This window comes from Barbatula barbatula (assembly GCF_947034865.1).
Source record: "Barbatula barbatula genome assembly, chromosome: 7".
NCBI lineage: Eukaryota > Metazoa > Chordata > Actinopteri > Cypriniformes > Nemacheilidae > Barbatula > Barbatula barbatula.
Genome location: NC_136770.1, coordinates 22182732 through 22201663, shown reverse-complemented (window position 1 = coordinate 22201663; position 18932 = coordinate 22182732). Strand labels below are relative to the sequence as shown.

At 38.8% G+C, this 18932-nt stretch overlaps 1 protein-coding gene across 1 annotated transcript in view; it reads left to right on the top strand.

Moving 5' to 3' along the window:
* Nucleotides 1-18932, top strand: part of ptprt (protein tyrosine phosphatase receptor type T) — a gene marked incomplete at its 5' end in the record, with an annotated part of 182892 nt that overhangs the window by 54286 nt on the left and 109674 nt on the right. The window contains 4 exons of the mRNA XM_079459741.1: nucleotides 2325-2596; nucleotides 5436-5517; nucleotides 6486-6601; nucleotides 7088-7262. Of these exons, the coding sequence (XP_079315867.1) occupies nucleotides 2325-2596; nucleotides 5436-5517; nucleotides 6486-6601; nucleotides 7088-7262 (645 nt within the window). The remainder of the gene's footprint in view (nucleotides 1-2324; nucleotides 2597-5435; nucleotides 5518-6485; nucleotides 6602-7087; nucleotides 7263-18932) is intronic.

Genomic DNA, 18932 nt, shown 5'->3' with positions numbered 1-18932 from the left:
GCCCCATGAAGACATTTTACGGATTGTTGTAGAAAAACATGAACGATCTCATCATTGTCGGCCTGTCTTTGTGTGCTGGTTATCAGTTGATGTATTGCATATGTTGAGAAAGTTCTCTGGGCCCGATAGCTGCGAAAGACTCTCATATTGATATCGATTCTAGAAGAGATCATTGAAGTGCACTATTTTACTCCTGAAACAGTTTTCATTCCGGGGAAGAAATGAGAGAAGTCGTTTTCTGTATTGATCTGTATTTATCAGCGCCCACAGTTTAGGAAAACCAATTATCATCCAAATTGTTTTCTTTACCGAAATGCTTACCCTCGAGGAATCACACAGCAGGGTTTACATCCTAGAATCTCGCAAAACATTGCTTTTTAGGAGTAAACGATTTTTAATAATACGTTTATTCACCTTGTCTCTTTAGACCACATTAATAAATGAAATAAACGGCGAGCGCCTCAGACGCATTGGGACGGCGGGAAGTAATTGAAATCAGGTCATATCACTGAGTTTAATCATTTTTCCCATGCGAGGTGCGGCAACATCAGCATTTCCTTTCTTTAATACATGTAAACGTTATTTTCCAATTCTGCAATTTCCATTCTGGCAAGTCCCAAAGCAAGGTTGTGCCAATCACATGTTTGTAGTGTTGTAGTGTTGATGGGTGTGCGGCCTGATTTGTCAAGAGCGTTTTTAGCATCCAACAGCCCACCTGGAATAAATAACGTTGAATTATTTATCATAGAGCCATTACATTCAATTTCACATTAGATAAGCTTAAAACAGTGTAATCTACTGAACAGCCATCGCTGTGATTGAGGACACTCGTATTGACCACAGACGCTGGCCTGATTGCTCGCCTGGTGCTTTCCGTCTAAATTACCACTTGGTTTAAAGGCCTCCCTCTTCCCGAACATATATATTGGTAATCATCAACGGTAGGGAATATATAGATGTCTGCCCAGAATGCCTGATGAGAAAAAGCACGTGGGCCGAGAGGGTTGAATATGAAATGCAATCAGGCGAGTTCACTTGCAGCTCTCTGTTTAGGGAGCCTTCGCTAGATTGGATCAGTGTGCCGAATTGATTGGCTTCATCCTGGTGCCCAAGGTTGAGTTGATTGATAGATGCAATGCGTCTGGGGCTTGTGGTCATGTCTTAGATAATACACGTGATGAACAGGGTTATATGGCGATGGCTACCTCTGTCCCACTTGCACATTATGCAATGTGATGTAGCGCAGCGAGGCGAGAAGGTGTCGGGAAATATTGGGACAGAATTTGACCTAGAGGGATAGGTTACCAAGAAAATAAAAATTTTCATCATTTACTCAACCTCATGTTATTCCAAACATGTATGACTTTCTTTCTTCTGCAGAACACATAAGAAGATATTTTGAAGAACGTTGGTAACCAACAACATTGGCCCCCATTGACACAAAACCACTGAGACATTTCTCAAAACATCTTCTTTTGTGTTCCATAGAAGAAAGAGTGTTTTATACATGTGGACACTTGACATTAGGGTGAATAAATGTTATGAAATTAGATTTTTTTCTCTTTAACCCAAAACCTTCTCCCTAACCTAAATGGATTGAATTCCTTTGTGGGATTTTTTTAAAGAACTCTAAATGAATTACAATAATTTATGAAAATTGGCACCTTTGAGCCTTTAGTTAGCTAATTGCCTTTCCCGTTAGAAAGTGAATGATTGTCACCTCTTCCGAGAAAAATCATGATTTTTAAAACACTGTATTCTTTCTAAAGCAGCGTCACTATTGGTATTGACTTGTACAAGACCACTTGTAAGCCTGTAAGATAACATATTGTCTCATAAAACTTGAGGATAAAGGATGTAAAGCTGTCTACAGGATCATTTTATAAATAGCAGAACGGTCTTAGTCTGGTTTGATTTCAGTTCTGCTGGTCTGTGAGGAACGTTGCTTACTAAGACAGAAAAGACCATGAATTTGATGGTTTTGATCGTTTACATGTGTATATAAGATCATCAAAGTATTTTCCAAAAGCAGTCATGCTATTGAATATTACTTTAGTCATGACATCCTTTTTAATACACACTATTTTGGAAACTTTATTCTATTACAAACTTGATCAACACCTTCTTCCTCTGTAATCTAATAGCTTGACGTTTTCCATCTGCAGTACACAAAAGAAGATATTTTGAAGAACGATGCTAGCCAAACACCATTGGCCCCCATTGACTTCTGTTTCCAGAAGAAAGAGTTGTAACATGACATTAGGATGACAGACGACATTTTTATCAACAGTATGATTCAATTTGTGATCAATTTCCTCCGTCAGGTTCCTTTATGGTGGTGAACGCCTCTGGTCGTGCATCGGGTCAGAAGGCTCACCTGCTCCTCCCCACATTAAAAGAAAATGACACCCACTGCATCGATTTCCACTACTCCCTGTCCAGCCGGGATGGGACGAGTCCCGGAACCCTCAACGTCTACATAAAGGTGGACGGTGGTCCGCAGGGGAACCCCATCTGGAACGCTTCGGCTCCAGTCACTGAAGGTTGGGTGAAAGCCGAACTGGCCATCAGTACCTTTTGGCCCAACTCTTACCAGGTAAGAAGAATATTTCTCTCACCTGTAAGACAAATACAGTCTATAAATGGTCTGAATTTGAATGAGAGATTTCTAAAGCTCTGTAAAGTGGATAGCAGAAGCAAGGTCCAAGTTCACGAGGAGCATAAAAAGGAACAGCACTATTATTTTGTCAGCAAATTTTGATTCAGTCTTTATCATGGAGGCGTCTGTGTTGTTTTAGTTTTAGTCGACTGTCATAAGATTTTATTCACGGCTCGCAATTATGATTCTAGTTTGGTTTGTTTTACCAGCGATCGTGGCTCCATTTGCTTTTCGAAGGGTCTTTTTTCTGTGACAAAATCATGTATCTACAGTATCTGTAATTCTCTTTCTAATGGTTCTCTTTTCAATACAGTTTATGAGACAGGTTGTGTATTAGACACATGCGTGAGTTTTAATGTCCACCAGCTAAACCAGTTCCAGGCCAAATCCAGACTAGCATTAATCAGCCTGGACCTGTTGCTTAAGCCGAGTGAACCTCCACAGTAAGCCTTGCAACCTAATTGTACCGCAGATTTCAGCCCCTTGACCAGAGAAATGGACTGAACGAGTTTATTTTCAGTCTTATATTCCTGGTGAATGGCACCGATTGAGGCGCCATTATCATTGCAATCACAGTTGCCTAATCTCACCCACAAATGGATCTGGTGAATACGCTTTTAGCCACTCATTTTAGATCCGCCTTTGTGTTTATTATCTTTCACACTCGCTCTCTCTTTTTCCCTTTAAAGTTTAAGTCATTACCTCCTTGTACCCAGAGTCTGTCCGTCGATAGATTCACTGGTCAATCCGTGCCGTGAAATATGCTTGCGAGAATAGTCGTGTAATTGAATTAAGTAATGAGAAAAACAAATATTTAGCCTGTGCTGGGAATACTGGACTCCTCTCTGCAAACAGCAGTCTAATATTTGCTAAGGCCAATATTTGCTGAGGGCATCTATTTGACCAGCAGGCAGTTTCAAAGCTTTTGTGCACGTGTGTGTGTATATTTGTGCATTTGGGGTCCAAGTCACATGTCGCCCCGAAATAAATAAATGAATGAGTGAATAAATTAATGGGTGGTTAAACTTGATTCCAAGATGTATCTATTTAAATAAATATTTAAAAATTTTATAAAGAAAATGTAGTATATGTAGATTTTTCCACCCGTTTTTAACCACAATGCTCCAGTGTATTTTTTTGTAGTTGATGTTATTATTTTGACATTTCAGTAAATTGAATTTAATAGGCATAGAAACAGTGCATTATTAAATTCAATAAGTTTAATATATTACATATACAATATATAAATAGCATTAAATTAATTAGTGGGAGGGGCAATGTGTGTTTAAGTGTCATGTCTTACAATGCAAAACATGTTGATGATCATTAAAACAGACTTAATTTTCTTCAGATTTTGGTGTAGAATATGACCTGACAGGTTCTTGACAGGTGTGTTTGCTCACTTGCATGTTCTTCTCGGTGATTACAGACATGGCTCATATTCTTTCAGCTTGGTGTTTATTATCACAGGACGCCATTTAGACTTTTTAAATGCATTCACTTCTCTTGCTGGGTTGAACTTAATAAATTGGCTGTTAAAAATCGCCTAATATCTACTAGAAGTTTTGTCTCTAGGTTCATAAACTGTACCGAGAAATAAACCCCACTGGGTCGATTAGAGCGACGAATTTGCCAGATAAGTGGCCAATTTTGCTCAAACGAATCTCGAGGTTAAGTGACTTGTTTCCTGCAGCGATACAGTTGGAAACGTAGGGTGCCACTTTCAATGTGACAGCGTTCAAAGGATAAAGTCTCATGATATGCAAAAAGCATATAAATTCTCTTTTTGAACTTGTGATGGTACATTTTAAAAGCGGTTCCGGTTCTCCGTGTGATGACAGTTTTAAAGATCATTTGAGTCGGCCGCGATGGTCTGAATGAATTATGAATTCAGCAGTGCCCTTGAGCTGGAGCCTGGCAGACAAAATGATGATGTTAAAGAAATAGTTCAACCATAAGTAATATTCTGTTACGGAACTTCATGATCTTTGCAGTTTCTGGTCACTGTATGCTTTCGTTCAAAGGTCTCAGCAGTGCCTGGATTAGATTTTATAAATGCTGTAAAATAGAGACGTACTAAGTGTACCAGATGATAAGGAACAGAAGTTATCAAGTAGCAGTTTTCAACTGAAAACCTGGAATATTCAGGCAGTTGCAGATTCAGTCCGCCTCTTGACTCATCTCTAGGCTCTTTGGGGAAGCCGGAGACTAAAGTGTTTCCTGCGGACAGGTTTTGGCGACCGTTGTTTGGCAATGCTCAGAGAGATAGAGATCACCGATCAGACCACACATGTCTTTGCCACATGGCATGTACAGTGTGCCACGCAAACCGTGCCAGCCGCCCCATATGCGTGATTCGGAGAAAAGGGGTACAGAGGTGTGAATTTGTGTGAGACGTTTCAAGGAAAAAGATGATCTGTTTTTCAGCTGTTTTTGTGTTATCCAGGTTTGTTTCTCCGGCTGGTACAGCTGGTCACCTAGCTGGTGATACTGGTTGAAAGAAATACATATTCGTGCACATTTCTTTTGCTATTTATCTGCATTCATTAATTGTGGAAAGTTTGCTTTAGTAATCTTTCTATAAATGAATATCTCTTGGTTTGATTTTTTGCTATTTAGTTTGCTATTTAATTTTTTTATTTTGGGGACACTTTGTGTTGTGTAGAGAATCTCCCTTAATGTGAATCTTTCAGTAAATCCCAAACGTAACCGTGAATATGCTTTCAGTTTAGACCCAATCTGACTTGATTTAACTGCTTTATCTTCTTTCATTTAGGTGATATTTGAGGCCGTGTCTGTTCAGGGGCATCCTGGGTTCATCGCTGTGGACGAGATACATGTTTTGGCCCACCCTTGCCGTGAGTCTACACACACAAACACACGCACGCAGGCACGCACGCACGCACACACACACACACACACACACACACACACACACACACACACACACACACACACACACACACACACACACACAGGGCAGATTGCATAGCTGAGTAGTGCACATAGAGTTTTAGGCCACATCAGAAAAGCCTCAATGACTTGGATCTCTCTCTCTCTCTTTCTCTCTACATCAAAGTATACTCACCATCAAGTTGTTCCAAACCTGTATATATTTCTTTGCTCTGCATGATGAACACTAAGGAAGATATTTGGAAGAATGTTAGCAACTGAAATTTCTGGGACATCACCATAGGAGGAAAACGTATTGTTTTTGTTCTGCTGAACACAAAAGAAGACATAAAATGAAACTGCGAGACTGACAAAACACAATATACTTTTTGTCAAGTATACAGTATGCACATGTATTATGCAAATTGTTTTTTAAATGTATTGTACATTCTCAACATTTTGCTCACGTCAATAAATAAAAAGTAAAACAGTTATATTACAACGAGAAAATAAAATGTCCTGAAACTTCTGATATTACAGCAACGAATCAATAAAAAAATGCTTTCTAAATATGTTTACGTTTTCTTTGGGTTTTGGTATAAATATAAAGAAATATAGCAAACAGTTCTGGGGCACCTTTTGCTACGATTTAAAATGTTCCTACTATGGTAGTCAATTATGCCCTAGAATTGTTATATATTTCTTAATATTAAAGGTCATACTTTATGTTTTCAAGGTATAAAAATCCATTTTATACAAGTTGGTTAAGAAGTGGCTTTCTAATTCACGATGCAAAGACATTAATACACTATTCAAATGTGGATTAAGATGCCAAATAATGTTATGATGTTGACCATGCACATATGGTTTCAGTGATTTGTATGTTACAGTGTGTTTGTGACAGTACGGCTGTGGCTTTCTTTTCGTACGGCAGGCAAGACACCGCATTTTCTGCGGCTGCAGAATGTGGAGGTGAACGTGGGGCAGAACGCCACCTTCCAGTGTATTGCTGGAGGCAAATGGTCACAGCACGACAAACTCTGGCTTCAGGTGAGTCGTGTATCGTATGCACATTATTAACATTTTAAGGTTGTGAAAAATCATGTGTCAAAAGTTAATAACTTGTTTTTGTCAGCACCATTTCTAAGCCTGTTTCTGAGTCTGCAAAGTCTCAGATAAAATTTTGTTTTTCCTTTGGCTAGAAACTTTAAGCCTGTTATTTATCCTGTTATACAGCTTTGAGACATAAAGATAGAAGAACAGAATGTGCACAGAATGTTTTTAGGGCTTTAGTGATAGGGCTTTATCTCTGTCTTTATGTGACTCTGTAATCCTTTGGGAGAAATGTGTGAAACTTTTCATAATGTTGGGGAAAATTTTACAGTCAGTACAGAAACTCTGAATACATCTGTACATATTGCATACATTATGTTTAGTTACACTAATAACCATTTAATAACCCCATGATCTGTTAATACTTATCATCTAAATTGAAAAGAGGTTACAAAGGATATTTATAGTTTTTCCATCTTACAGCAATGGAACGGCAAGGACACATCTCTCATGGTGACCCGTGTCGTGAACCATCGGCGTTTCTCGGCAACCGTCAGTGTTACGGACACATCACAGCGGAGCACGAGTCGCTATCGTTGCGTCATACGCTCCGACGGGGGCTCTGGGGTTTCCAACTACGCCGAGCTCAGCGTCAAAGGTGTGTATTCGTTCACTCCCCTTGACCTCTAAAACGCTGTGATGTTATTTACAACGGCTTTCTATAAGCCATTGCATTGCGTGCTGTCTTTTGCCTAGACAGTTCATAAGCATTCCGAAAATCAATTGAAGTTTACTCTGGGTTTACGCACATTATCACAACTTACATTTCATAAATGTGGCCCGATGTTCAGGGACATTGGCCCACAAATGCTGGCACTAACATTGAGAGATTCTTGCCATGCGCACGCACAGAGCAAACACAGCCCAAAATACTGCACCAGGCGTCGACAGCAGGATTTCTCTGAATCATTACACACAGAACCTTCATTATTTCAGCTAGCATTGCTAACAACTAGTATGATGCTCTTGATTCTCTCTCTTTTTAGTGAAGCTCCAACGGTACCCCCTTATCTTAAGAGCTGAGAGATTGTACCACTTAAAAAGTCAAGAAAAGCAGAAATAACAAAAAGCTTTCGAACCCGCCCCGCAATGGCGCTATGTGCTTGTTAGCATGCAGCGCAGTCATTAGACATGAGTGGAACACTAACATCTGTTTGGCTTGGCCATGCCCCTTGTGACCCACTATAGCCAAAAACACCTTCAGTCCTTGCTAAGCTCTGCCCGGGTTGTCTCACTGTTGGGTATCTTTCTTGGGACATGTTTTTATCCACTTTGAATCCTAGAATATATTTGTATTTGTAGGTGACATTTCAGTAGGAATTTGTAACTATTTTATGAAGTGGCAAAATCGTATGTCTACAGTACATGGTCTAATTTGAATAGGTACAGGCTGCTTTTGCACCAGTGATAATATGGTAAGGGTTGGGGGTTCATTATTGCTTTTTTAAATAATCAAGCATCATGCAATAATCATATAATTTACAAGTTAGCCACTTTATGAAATAGTTTCGAATTCCCACCAGATCAGGCTGATGAAACCTAAAACCATATGCGCAATATTAAAGTTTACCTACTTTATTTATTTACGTATTTATGAATGTGTGTTTTCTGGATATTAAACTCATGACACAGCTTGTCCTGCCAACGCAAGGAGGTCAAAGTAGATGAACATGGGTGTTACATGCATTGGATTCATTTTCTCACCATTATATCTAATTAATGCAGTTTTTGATAAATCTACGGTTTACCAAAATTTTTCAAAATATCATCTTTTGTGTTCTGTACAAAAAATAAAGTCATGCAAGTTTGAAGTGACAAGAGGGTTGTGTAAATGATGACAGAATTTTCATTTCGACGGTGAACTACTCCTTTAAGTAGTAAGTGCTATAGCTAAGATAAACACTTTTCAACACTTTACAGCCAGCGATACTGTCGGAAATCACCCTAGGTGTACCCAGCATGACTGCAAATCTAAACATGCTCTGTTTTGCAGGTGATTTAGCATTGCCGTTTCCCTGTAAGTGAACACTGTGGGACAGTTTCAACTTGTCTTACTGTTCAGAAAGACCTGCTTGTGACAGGAATGTTAGATGAAAAAATCCTATAGTAGATATATCGAAAAGCGCAGAATAACTGTGGTAAATAGTTGATGCCTTGAAAAGTAACTTTCTGCAATTTAAATGTTATAAACAGAGGGATTTTAGGCAGAGTTCTGTTGTGTTGGTTAGACATTACAGACAAATAGCCAGAGTTGTGTTGGTATTGTACAACCAGTATTGCCCAATCTGGCACTAGTTCTTTACAGTAACGGCCAATCCCTCCTCTGTAGTGTTAGAATGCGTTTCATACTCAGCATATGCCAAATATAGAGGCTGACTGATACAGTAGCATCAAGATGGGTGTTCTCTGGCGGTGTGTTTGTTGCTTCCTCTGCCATCTGCTCAGCTCCGCCTGCTCCGTCCCTCGACTCGGACCCTCAGGTGTTCAAAGGTCCCGGTGTCATCACGGGAATTCAGAGGTGTGTGCCGTCTCTGTGCGCGATTAGGGAGGCCGACAGAGAAGTGATGTATAACATCATTTCCCGGGGGAAATGAATAGAGTGCAAGGCAATATGCTGCGGAGCAAAGGCATGCTAAATGAAATATGCATTAATTAATGCGTGCGGTGCCAGGGATTCAGTCCAGTGGAAGGGAGGAGGGTGTGTATAGCAGGAGTGGCACTATTCCAGACAGACGCTGAAAATTAATAAAGAGAGCTTGCTTGGGGCAGATCTTTTAAGGTTAGATGGGCTGTAATGGCTTAAAACTTTGGCCCCGATACGACTGTAGATCTGCAGACCTGAAGCTTTTTGTGGTCATTACGTAACATCTGAGAAGGGTCGAGGGTTTATTAGCTTCAAGATTTAGGTATGGGGTGCGCAATTAGATTCGATTCCATTATGCAGACGCTTAGCGATTTAGAAATGAGGCAAAAACGCAAGCAATTCGTCATAGAGGAGCCAAACATTATTGGTAATGCAACAATACTGAGTTTAAAAAGTACACAGGCATGAATAAAACAGAAAATGCAGAACAGATGCAAAAAGCTACCTAAGTCTTTCAACTTTGCCCTTGTAAAACTTTTCCATGACAACTAGACTTCTACCAAAATACCATAGTTACAACAGTTATTATTGGTGCTTATACCAATACAAGCATCACTCTTACAGTGCACTGTGTTTACTCACAGAGAATGTAATTATTTAATCCAACGTATTAAGTGTATTAAAGTGACTATACACGGGACAATCTAAAAACTGAATACATGCCCTCTACGAGTGAATGCTCATACACGTTATACATGTAAATTTACAAAGAGCTTCTTCTATTTTTTTCTATAATTCTTCTATTTACAAAATTGCTCTTCTAAGTAAAGGTTCACATGATAAGCGCGTCATATCAGTTTAAAAACTGAAAACATGACCCATTATGAATCCAGCATTCGTTGTCTTGTGCACATTCGGTTGAGAAATTAAACTATTCCACAGAGTCTTCAGAGGCTCAGATGTCGGGAGTAAATGAAGATCAGTCAAAACACCTTGTTTGTTTACAAAACATTCTTATAGCTCATGTACGTAGTCCAGCGTGAAAACAACGGCGGACAGTGTACAACTCGATGAGGGCGGAGACAGCAGAGTCCATCAGCAGTCATAGGAAGGGCTTAACCAATGTGATGTCAGGTTACTGAGAGAATGCCAACAGCTCGTTCAATAGGTTTTTGGGGATTCAAAAAATGAATGGGTTGATTTTTATCATTCTATGGTGGTTCACATCTGTCCTGACACAAATATATGTACATACAACATTTTTGGATTAGGGGGCCTTTAAAATATTTTACTTGAGTGATCATTAAAAATATTTTTCTTCACTAAATGTAAAACTGCAAAGCCATAGTAAATTATATTATATTACTATATATCAAAGTACTTTAGTAATAAGCTTTTATTGCAACTTTTGTCTCTGTATCGCCATCTCTGTTTGTTAAATAAAATTGTAGAGTTTTACACGTATTGAAAAAACTATTTTCGTGAAATCATACCATAAGCTCAAATATAAATTAATACAATAATAAAAGCTTACCATTGTGAATTGTGGTAAGATAAAAATGAAAGTTTTGAACACTGATTTTGTTATTTTTAACCAAAAATATTGGGGATTAGATGATAGCAAGTTAATGTTAAGAGTGCAAGAGTTTTATCTCTATCATGATATATTATTGTATGATATTTTTACAAAGCTGTGCCATGGTATATATTTTTTAAAACAAATTCAAAAGTGTTCTTTGCAGTATGTGAAAATGTGTTAGAAAGTGTTTTTGACAGTAGTCTCAGGTTAAGCTTCAGAATTAGAGCAAACACTGGAGGAAAGAGTCAAAACGGGTCTGAGCTGTAAGTACTGGCCGCTGAATTCTCATTCCCCCATAAAGGTGTCAGCTAGTGAATGTATGAGTGTGTTTGGAGACTGAGGGACTGTGTGGGAGAAACACATACTGGGAGAGATTAAAACGGTGAGTTTAATAAATGGGGTGCTCACGGAGGGGTGCAGGGGTCATTAATAACCACCGGCTGATGGAAAAGAGATAGATAGAGGGAGAGGAGGTGTTGGTATGAAGGAATCTCTTTCAGGTGACCGTAGGAAAGTCCTGTTATTTTAAATGTTCTCTTTTTATTCTTTTCTGTGTCTTTCTTTGTACTTTTGTATAATCTTTTACATCGGAAGCCGAACACCGATATATGGCCGATATACAGTATCTTAATATTTATTTTAATATTCCCAAGACTGAAACAAAAGGCACAAGGTGGACAAATGCTTTTATTTGAAAACATTCACTGCAGAAAACAAACGTTATCTTCTATTCCCTGAAAATCGTGTACCAAGCCTACTTTAAACTAGTTATGATTCTTTAACCTTCAAACTTTTCTGGTATATTTTTATTCAATTAACAAATTATAGATGTTCTTCCAGAGCAACCCAGAAAAATGTTCTTAATAGCCACAAGAGGTCTCAAGACAGAAAGCAATCAGACAGCAGTCTGATTCAAACACATTGCTTTTGTTCCTGTAATTTACACATTCATAAACACACTGTACCTACATCAACAATGTTTTGCTAATAGCAGTAAGTGAATGATCACGACCGAAAAATAGCCCTGTACTTTATTTGAACTGTGGGCAGTGTGCAGCTGAAGAAGTTAAACCAGAGCAAATGATTTATCGGCTAGAATATATCGGCCTAAATTTTATTATTGCCCGATAACATTAAAAATGACTATTTATTGGGCATTACCTATATGACCGATAATTTATTGTGCATCCTTAATTCAAAGTGTACCCAAAGAACAAGTCAGTTGTTTCATTCGGTGCAGGTTTTATTTGAACATTTGCTGGGCTCGGCAGGTCATCGTCCAAAGCACTTAGAAAGAGTATTGAGCAATAAAATGAACCTTTTAGCCTTTAAACCGCTTCTTCAAGCAAAAGCATGTGGATATTAACAGGTGCCAGCATAGCTCAAATAAATTGACGTAGCAGAATTGCAATTCTTCGAGTTTGCTTAAATATCTTTTACATTCAATAAGGACTATAGGCTGATCTGAGAACTTGAGAGAATGTTGAGATCTCTTCTGTAGAGGAGACAAGAGTCTTTTTTGACAGAAAACTCAAATCTGAAACGCAGAAGATACCAATTGATCAAAAAACTTGCTCTCCATTAAATCTCATTGGTTTCTTTTCTACTCTTCACTCAATATTAAGGTAGTTTTTGTCGAAATGGTTCCAAAAAGAACCTTAAACATCTGATTATAAAATGTTTAGAAAGAGATGGTCCTTTAAAGAACCTTTGACTAAATGGGTTTTTGGCATCCCTGTGAGGACATTTTGGTAGCTTCTGTCTGTACACATGGTTTCTACCTCAACGCACATTTGCACACACAATAATATTCATCTCTTCACATTATCATAGCGCTTTGTCTTTTACTGCCATCCCTGTTTTCTTTATCTCTAATTCAAGCCTCTGTAATGTCAAACCTCTCCCACGTTTCATATTTAATGTATGCTAATCTGTGTTAAGTAATATTCATCCTGACAGTCATTTCACTCACTCTTGTCCTCTCACAATCTCAGCCTGATGCAATTTTAACCCAAAAGCCCCTTCGCTTTATTACCCCATTCATATACTTTTTCATCGCACTGCCAGGAGAGAGAAAGAGAGAGAGAGAGAGAGAGAGGGAGAGGTGAAAAGTATGAGGTAAATTCTGTGTTAAAGAGAATAATTAACCTTTAGCACAGATTGTTACAAACTCTTTAAAGACACTATTTTTAGGCTTTAAATAAGATGTAAACTGGGATGTGAACCCTTTGGGATTTCAAGTGTTTGTAGCTCAATTTCTTTATGTATTCTAATGGTTCCCCACTTCACATCGGTGCGTTTCTTTCAAGAGAGTATATATCAGTGAAAATGAAAGCAGTGCATGTGAAATCTTTTTAGTGAACATGAAAACCTGAAAATGATAGTATGTTAAAATCATTAGCAACACTATTTGTAGTAGGCCACGCATTGTGTGTAGGTGCTTAATCCAACTGTTATATTTCAATATATGAATCAATTAATTAATTCAATTATATACGATTCTGTCATTAGTTACTCACTTTCGAAATGTAAATGTCTTTGTTTCGATGAACACAGAGAAAGATATTTGAAAGGATGCTTCTAACCCAACAGTTCTTGGCCACCATTGACTACCCTGGTAGGAAAATGACAATGGGAGTCAAAAGTGCCCCAGAACGGTTTGCTTTCCTACATTCTTCGAAATATCTTCTCTCATTTAAACAGATATGGAACAATTTGCGGGTGAGTAAATGAAGACAGAATTTTTCATTTTTAGGTGAACTGTTCCTTTAAGCGTGCACGTGCATTTTTATGTAAAATAAACATTAGTGACAAAAGGATTTTGTGTAAACTGATTTTTGTTTTCACACTGTGAGTTAAAACAGTGTATGCTTGGGGATACGGTCATACAGTAGCCCCTATGTTGAATGCACTGCAATGTTGTTTTGGATTAAAGCCAAATGTATAAATGTAAATGTATATTTAAAACGCTTAAGACATTTGCATTTGGTCGAAAGCAACCCAAACTTCCAACAAAATCAGTTTTCAGAAATCCAGTATTCTGAAATAAAGCCTTCTCGAATATTTTCTCAGTGAGGGTGCGCTAGGCTAGTTAGCATTCAGGTCTTGGCATCCCCATGGTTCATGAAACCCCTTTCTGTCTCTGACAAGACAGAAGGCCCACAGGGATCTCCACAACACTCTCTCCCCACAGACCCTCATCAGCAGAAAAATAGCAAGGTGTATATGTCTATGTGTGTGTGTTTGTCCAGTATGGCCTTATTGATATGCTGCTAGTCAGTGCCGGACCTTTCATGTGAGAGTGAATGAAAGAGAATAATATAGTGTTGATATAAGTAATGGATTCATAAAGAAAGAGGGACGGCCGGAGGGAGAGCTGTTGATGACAGGTGACAGGTGTAATTTAAGAATGTACTTCAGGCTGTAATCTAAAGTCTCTGTAGTCTGCATGGGGTGTGAAGTCCGTCCAGTTGATAAAGGGCATGTGTTGAATGTTAACTAGTGTCGGAAGATACTGAATCTTGCTGAATATTACGTATATTATGTTTATTATTGTGACTAGAAGTGTGAACTGTGAATTACACAACGAGCGCAAAATATGTTTAGATAAATTACTAAAAGCGCAAATAGGGTAAACTAGCGTTCATTATTAAAGGGATAGTTCACCCCAAAATAATTTTTTTTGTCATCTTTTACTCACCATCATGTCATTTCAAACACAAAAGAAGATATTTTGAATGTCTCCATTACGGAGATCTCAATAGTGTCACAAACTGAGCTCGAAGTGGCCAAGCCTGCATTGAAGCTTTCAAAATGAACACTTCTCATCAAATTGATCCCAATTCCCGATGATTCGTCTCATTGTTTGGAACTTTATTTTGTTCAAGCAATTTTGGGAGAAACCTCAGAAACTAAGTTGAACGAAAGATTTCCGCTCGGGTTAGATTAGGTGCATTTTCCTCAAACGCGAGTTCACGAGAAACCAGTGTGTTCGTGCTATCAAGAATATGGTGAATTTGCAAATATGCAGACATGGAAGTTTAAAGCGCACTGTTTCTGAATGCCAGGTATTTCTTGTGTATGTGTGTACTTTGAGAAGTGTGTGTGCATGAAGGACTGTTATCTACACACAGACCGGGTTGAATATTAGTAAAGGATTTTAGATGTGTGTGTCCGTAGACTGGCTGGGAGCAGACTTCACTAGAGAGATGGATGAAAGCGCAGTAATACTACAGCCCAGATAAGCAGGAGGCGGAGAGTTAGTACTTCAAACACTCAGGGACACTATATTTCTCTGTTAGCATTTATTTATTTACTTACTCCATGTAGCCTCCAGATACACATCAAAAATGTGTCTCATGCCCTGAAATAGACATTTCAGTCAGCCACCGTCTCACTAGCTTTATTAGGAATAGAGTTGTTCTCTGCTGTTCTAGTAGGCCGCCTACCTAGAAATAGTTCGAAATGAAACTCATTTACACGTCATCTTGTCATTTCAAACGTGTACGACTTTCTTTCTTCTGCAGAACACAACAGAAGATATTTTGAAAAATGTTGGTAACCGTTGGTCCCCATTGACTTGGATTTGTTTTGTCATCATACATAATACATAAATTAATCTCTGTAGAGCATCGCAGAAATGTTAAATATGTTCAAGTTTTTTTTGTGTGCCGTCATCTACGTCTGCGTACTTTCCGGTTTTACGTGGTTCTGTCGTAGTTTGGATTTTGTCAGTACAGCAAGGTAGCTCACAGGTTATAGAAAAGAGCTCTTGTTGTGTGTCTTTCTCGTCTCATTGACTCCAGTGATGTTTTCGGAGCAGAATTTTGAATTTTATGCACAGGTGTCCTCAGCATGCCGTCTTTGAACAGCATCGGGTTTGTCAATTCAGTCTAGCGAAAGACGCCTCCTCCCTCCCTTTGGCTCTCTCTCTCTCTCTCTCTCTCTCTCTCTCTCTCTCTCTCCGTTCCTCCATCTCTGAGCTTTGCATTTGTTCATCCATCCCTTCAGAAAGAAGGTTTGAAATGCCCTCACTCCCCTCACGCTGCATCTGCGGTGAGTTTACAGCGTCTCCTCTCGTACTTCTACCCTTCCCAGCTCTAGTGTAATGCTCAATATGATATTTTGATTAAAGCATTCTTTGTGAGCATCCCGCAGAAACATGGATGCCCTGCTATAAAAACAGAAGGAGATGGAGCTGAGAATAAAAGAAGAATGTAGTTTCTCGTTCCTGACAAAGAGAATCAAACCACCAAAGGGATAAGGGACAGAGGTCAGGTGATAGCACAGACAGTGGCTCTCATGCGATTCCCCTGAGCTGTTCTTCTGGGGTTTGATCCACACTATAAAGTAAGTCACTCGAGTCAAAATCCTTGTAGGCAGCAGGTATGGGGAATGCGGGGTCCTATAGGGAGTAGTTTTATAGCTTGGGTGTGTTTTAATGCGATGTAATGCAAGGCAATGAAGAATGTTGCCGAATAGGAGGTTTGATGATGCTGATGTTGTAAGGTTTTCAGTCATTTGCGCTCAGTGATGAAGGGAACATGACATATCTGATAGAAACATGAAACTTGAAGTAAACAAAGCTAACGCCTGAAATGAGACTATGTTAACGTATAATGATTATACAGGTTTTAGTTATAAAAAGAGGTGCATGTCTGAGGAGCATAAAATACTTTTTACAATGCAAAAGTTTGGATAGTCTGTAGACCACATGAGGTGCGGTCCATATTAAGGTCAAGGTATTAAGGCTATAGCTGCAAACTTTTATAGAAATGATTATAGTTTAATCAGAAATGCGGTATTAAAGCTAGCTACAAATTGCATGTACTTTATTGTGTAAGTATTTTTGACATTTTAGGGAATCGTGGCTAATTTGTATGAATTTGTAAAACGTGAAGATATCTTGTTCCTTTGAGAGCCGCCATAGTGCCTCGAAATGAAGGGGTGGAGAGAGACGCTGCTAGATGCCACTAAATGTCATACACTGGCCCCAGTGCCGATCCTAGACGTCTGGGAGCCCTGTGCAAACCTTTGTGATGGGCCTTTGTCGCAGTACTTCAAATTAGATAAGCCGAACTGTAAACTATAAGAAAATATAAAAGAATAAATCAATTAACACACTTAAATGAATTAAACCTGAAAGACAATAACTTAAACTGACATGGCTCTGGACCATGTTTTTTACTAATCAAATGAGTGATTAACAGAAATAAAACATGATAAATATAGTTTACTCAGGAAAGCTAAGCATACGAAAACACACCAATTTTTCTCTATAAAAGTGATAACACAAAAATGACATATTATAAAGGGCAAACGAAATACGGAGGTGTGCATTATAGCTGACACTCACATGAACATTGTACAGCTGGTTTTGTGACTATAAATCATTCCCTGTTAATGCAATTGAAGTTAGAATATTAATGTATATGTAACTTTGGAGACGGCCCCTAAATTCACGACTATCGAATGTCCACGGTCAAACCAACTGTATGGCAGTGGACAAATATTGAATTTGTAAATCTGTACTTGCATAATTTGTCAGAACTAAATAAGACTTTGAAATAGTACAGAAACCCACGCCTTCTTGTTCTTTTGCTTCACGTTTTGGATTCGGTACTCAAGGAGGCCCCCTGGTGGTACAGGGGTCCTACGCAATATGTGTAGTTTGCGTGTAGGAAGGATCGGCTCTGTAAACAACAGCATACTAAAATCATGAGGTTAGTTTATTTTACTTTGCAAGAATAATCACACTAAATCATTCAATATTGTGCCCAGCTCCAGTGTGTACGTAAGTGAATGCATTAAAATTTATGCACCTGTTCAGATGTGGCTTCTGAGAAATATGTAGACTGTGGATTAAAGAATAGGTGATGAACTACACAATGGTCTATATTATCATGTATCCTTTCCTCAAACTTTTTTTCACTGTAGCAATGTTCTATCTCTTTCTCGCTCTCAGGCTGTTTTTGGTTGTTCCGATGGGTGAAAAATCTGATTCCAATTATTGTTGTTTCACAGCTACAAATTCCCATTTGACGGTGGTGTACATCTCTTCCCTCCATTGCCCTATCAGACAGACCCGGTGGGCTTTGATCAGATAGCAAGGTGGGATTTCTGGAGATTTCGCGCAAATCCAGCTGGTTTTAAAGCCTCCCTGCAGACGCCGGGATGATAAAGGCTAAAATTACAGGTCGGCTCGGCCACATGCACACATACACACACGTGCGCAGGGGATTCGTGCGGTGTCCAGTAACCTTGGTGCTGCTTATGTTCCCGACAAAGTATCGCTACGAATGGGAATTAACTTTATGTATCAAGGGAACCTGAACGAAAAGATGAGAAATTACTTTAAGGGTTCTAGCCTTACACACACATGTGAACTTCTACACCTGATACAGTAAAAAAAAAAATTTTCCCGGAGTAAAAGGAGACCCTGGTGAACAGGTAATGCTCCTTTTGTTATCAGCATCCCTGCCGTGTGGGATCATGTGTTTGTGTGTGCGTGTCTAGACTATCTGAGCGTGGCATATTGCCCTATTTATTATCATTTTATCTCACCTGCCGCATACCGTTTGAGAGCATACTGAGACAGAACTTGAAAAGTGGCTGGGCTGTGTCAAACCCTTTGTGTCAATTGTAAATTTCAGTTGGCACGATAGAATTTCAGTCAATGCCAATACAATTTGTTGTGAAAGTACGCAACGTAAATGACATCTGCAACTTTTTTGCGGGGTAAAAATGATCGAAGATCTGTTATTGACAGAGTACTTAAAAATCTGTGTCTCCTTAATGGACTTGCGACGTCAAGCTTACAAGAGAGTCATGAATCAATGAGTTACATGAATGAGACTTCACATTATTAAATATATGTCAGAGGTTTTAACCGTTTTTGTATAAAGCTTTGTTGTGACCACAAACCACCGTGACAATCAGCAAACCCGTGGCACACAAATCATCAGTGCTTTCAATGACGGAAACTGAAAATAGCTTCTCAATCATCGAGAACACAATAACAACCAGTCATCAACAACCAATCAACATTCAGCCAGTCATCAACATCATCCAAAACTCATTTCAATCCAGTGAGCCGCAATCATGAA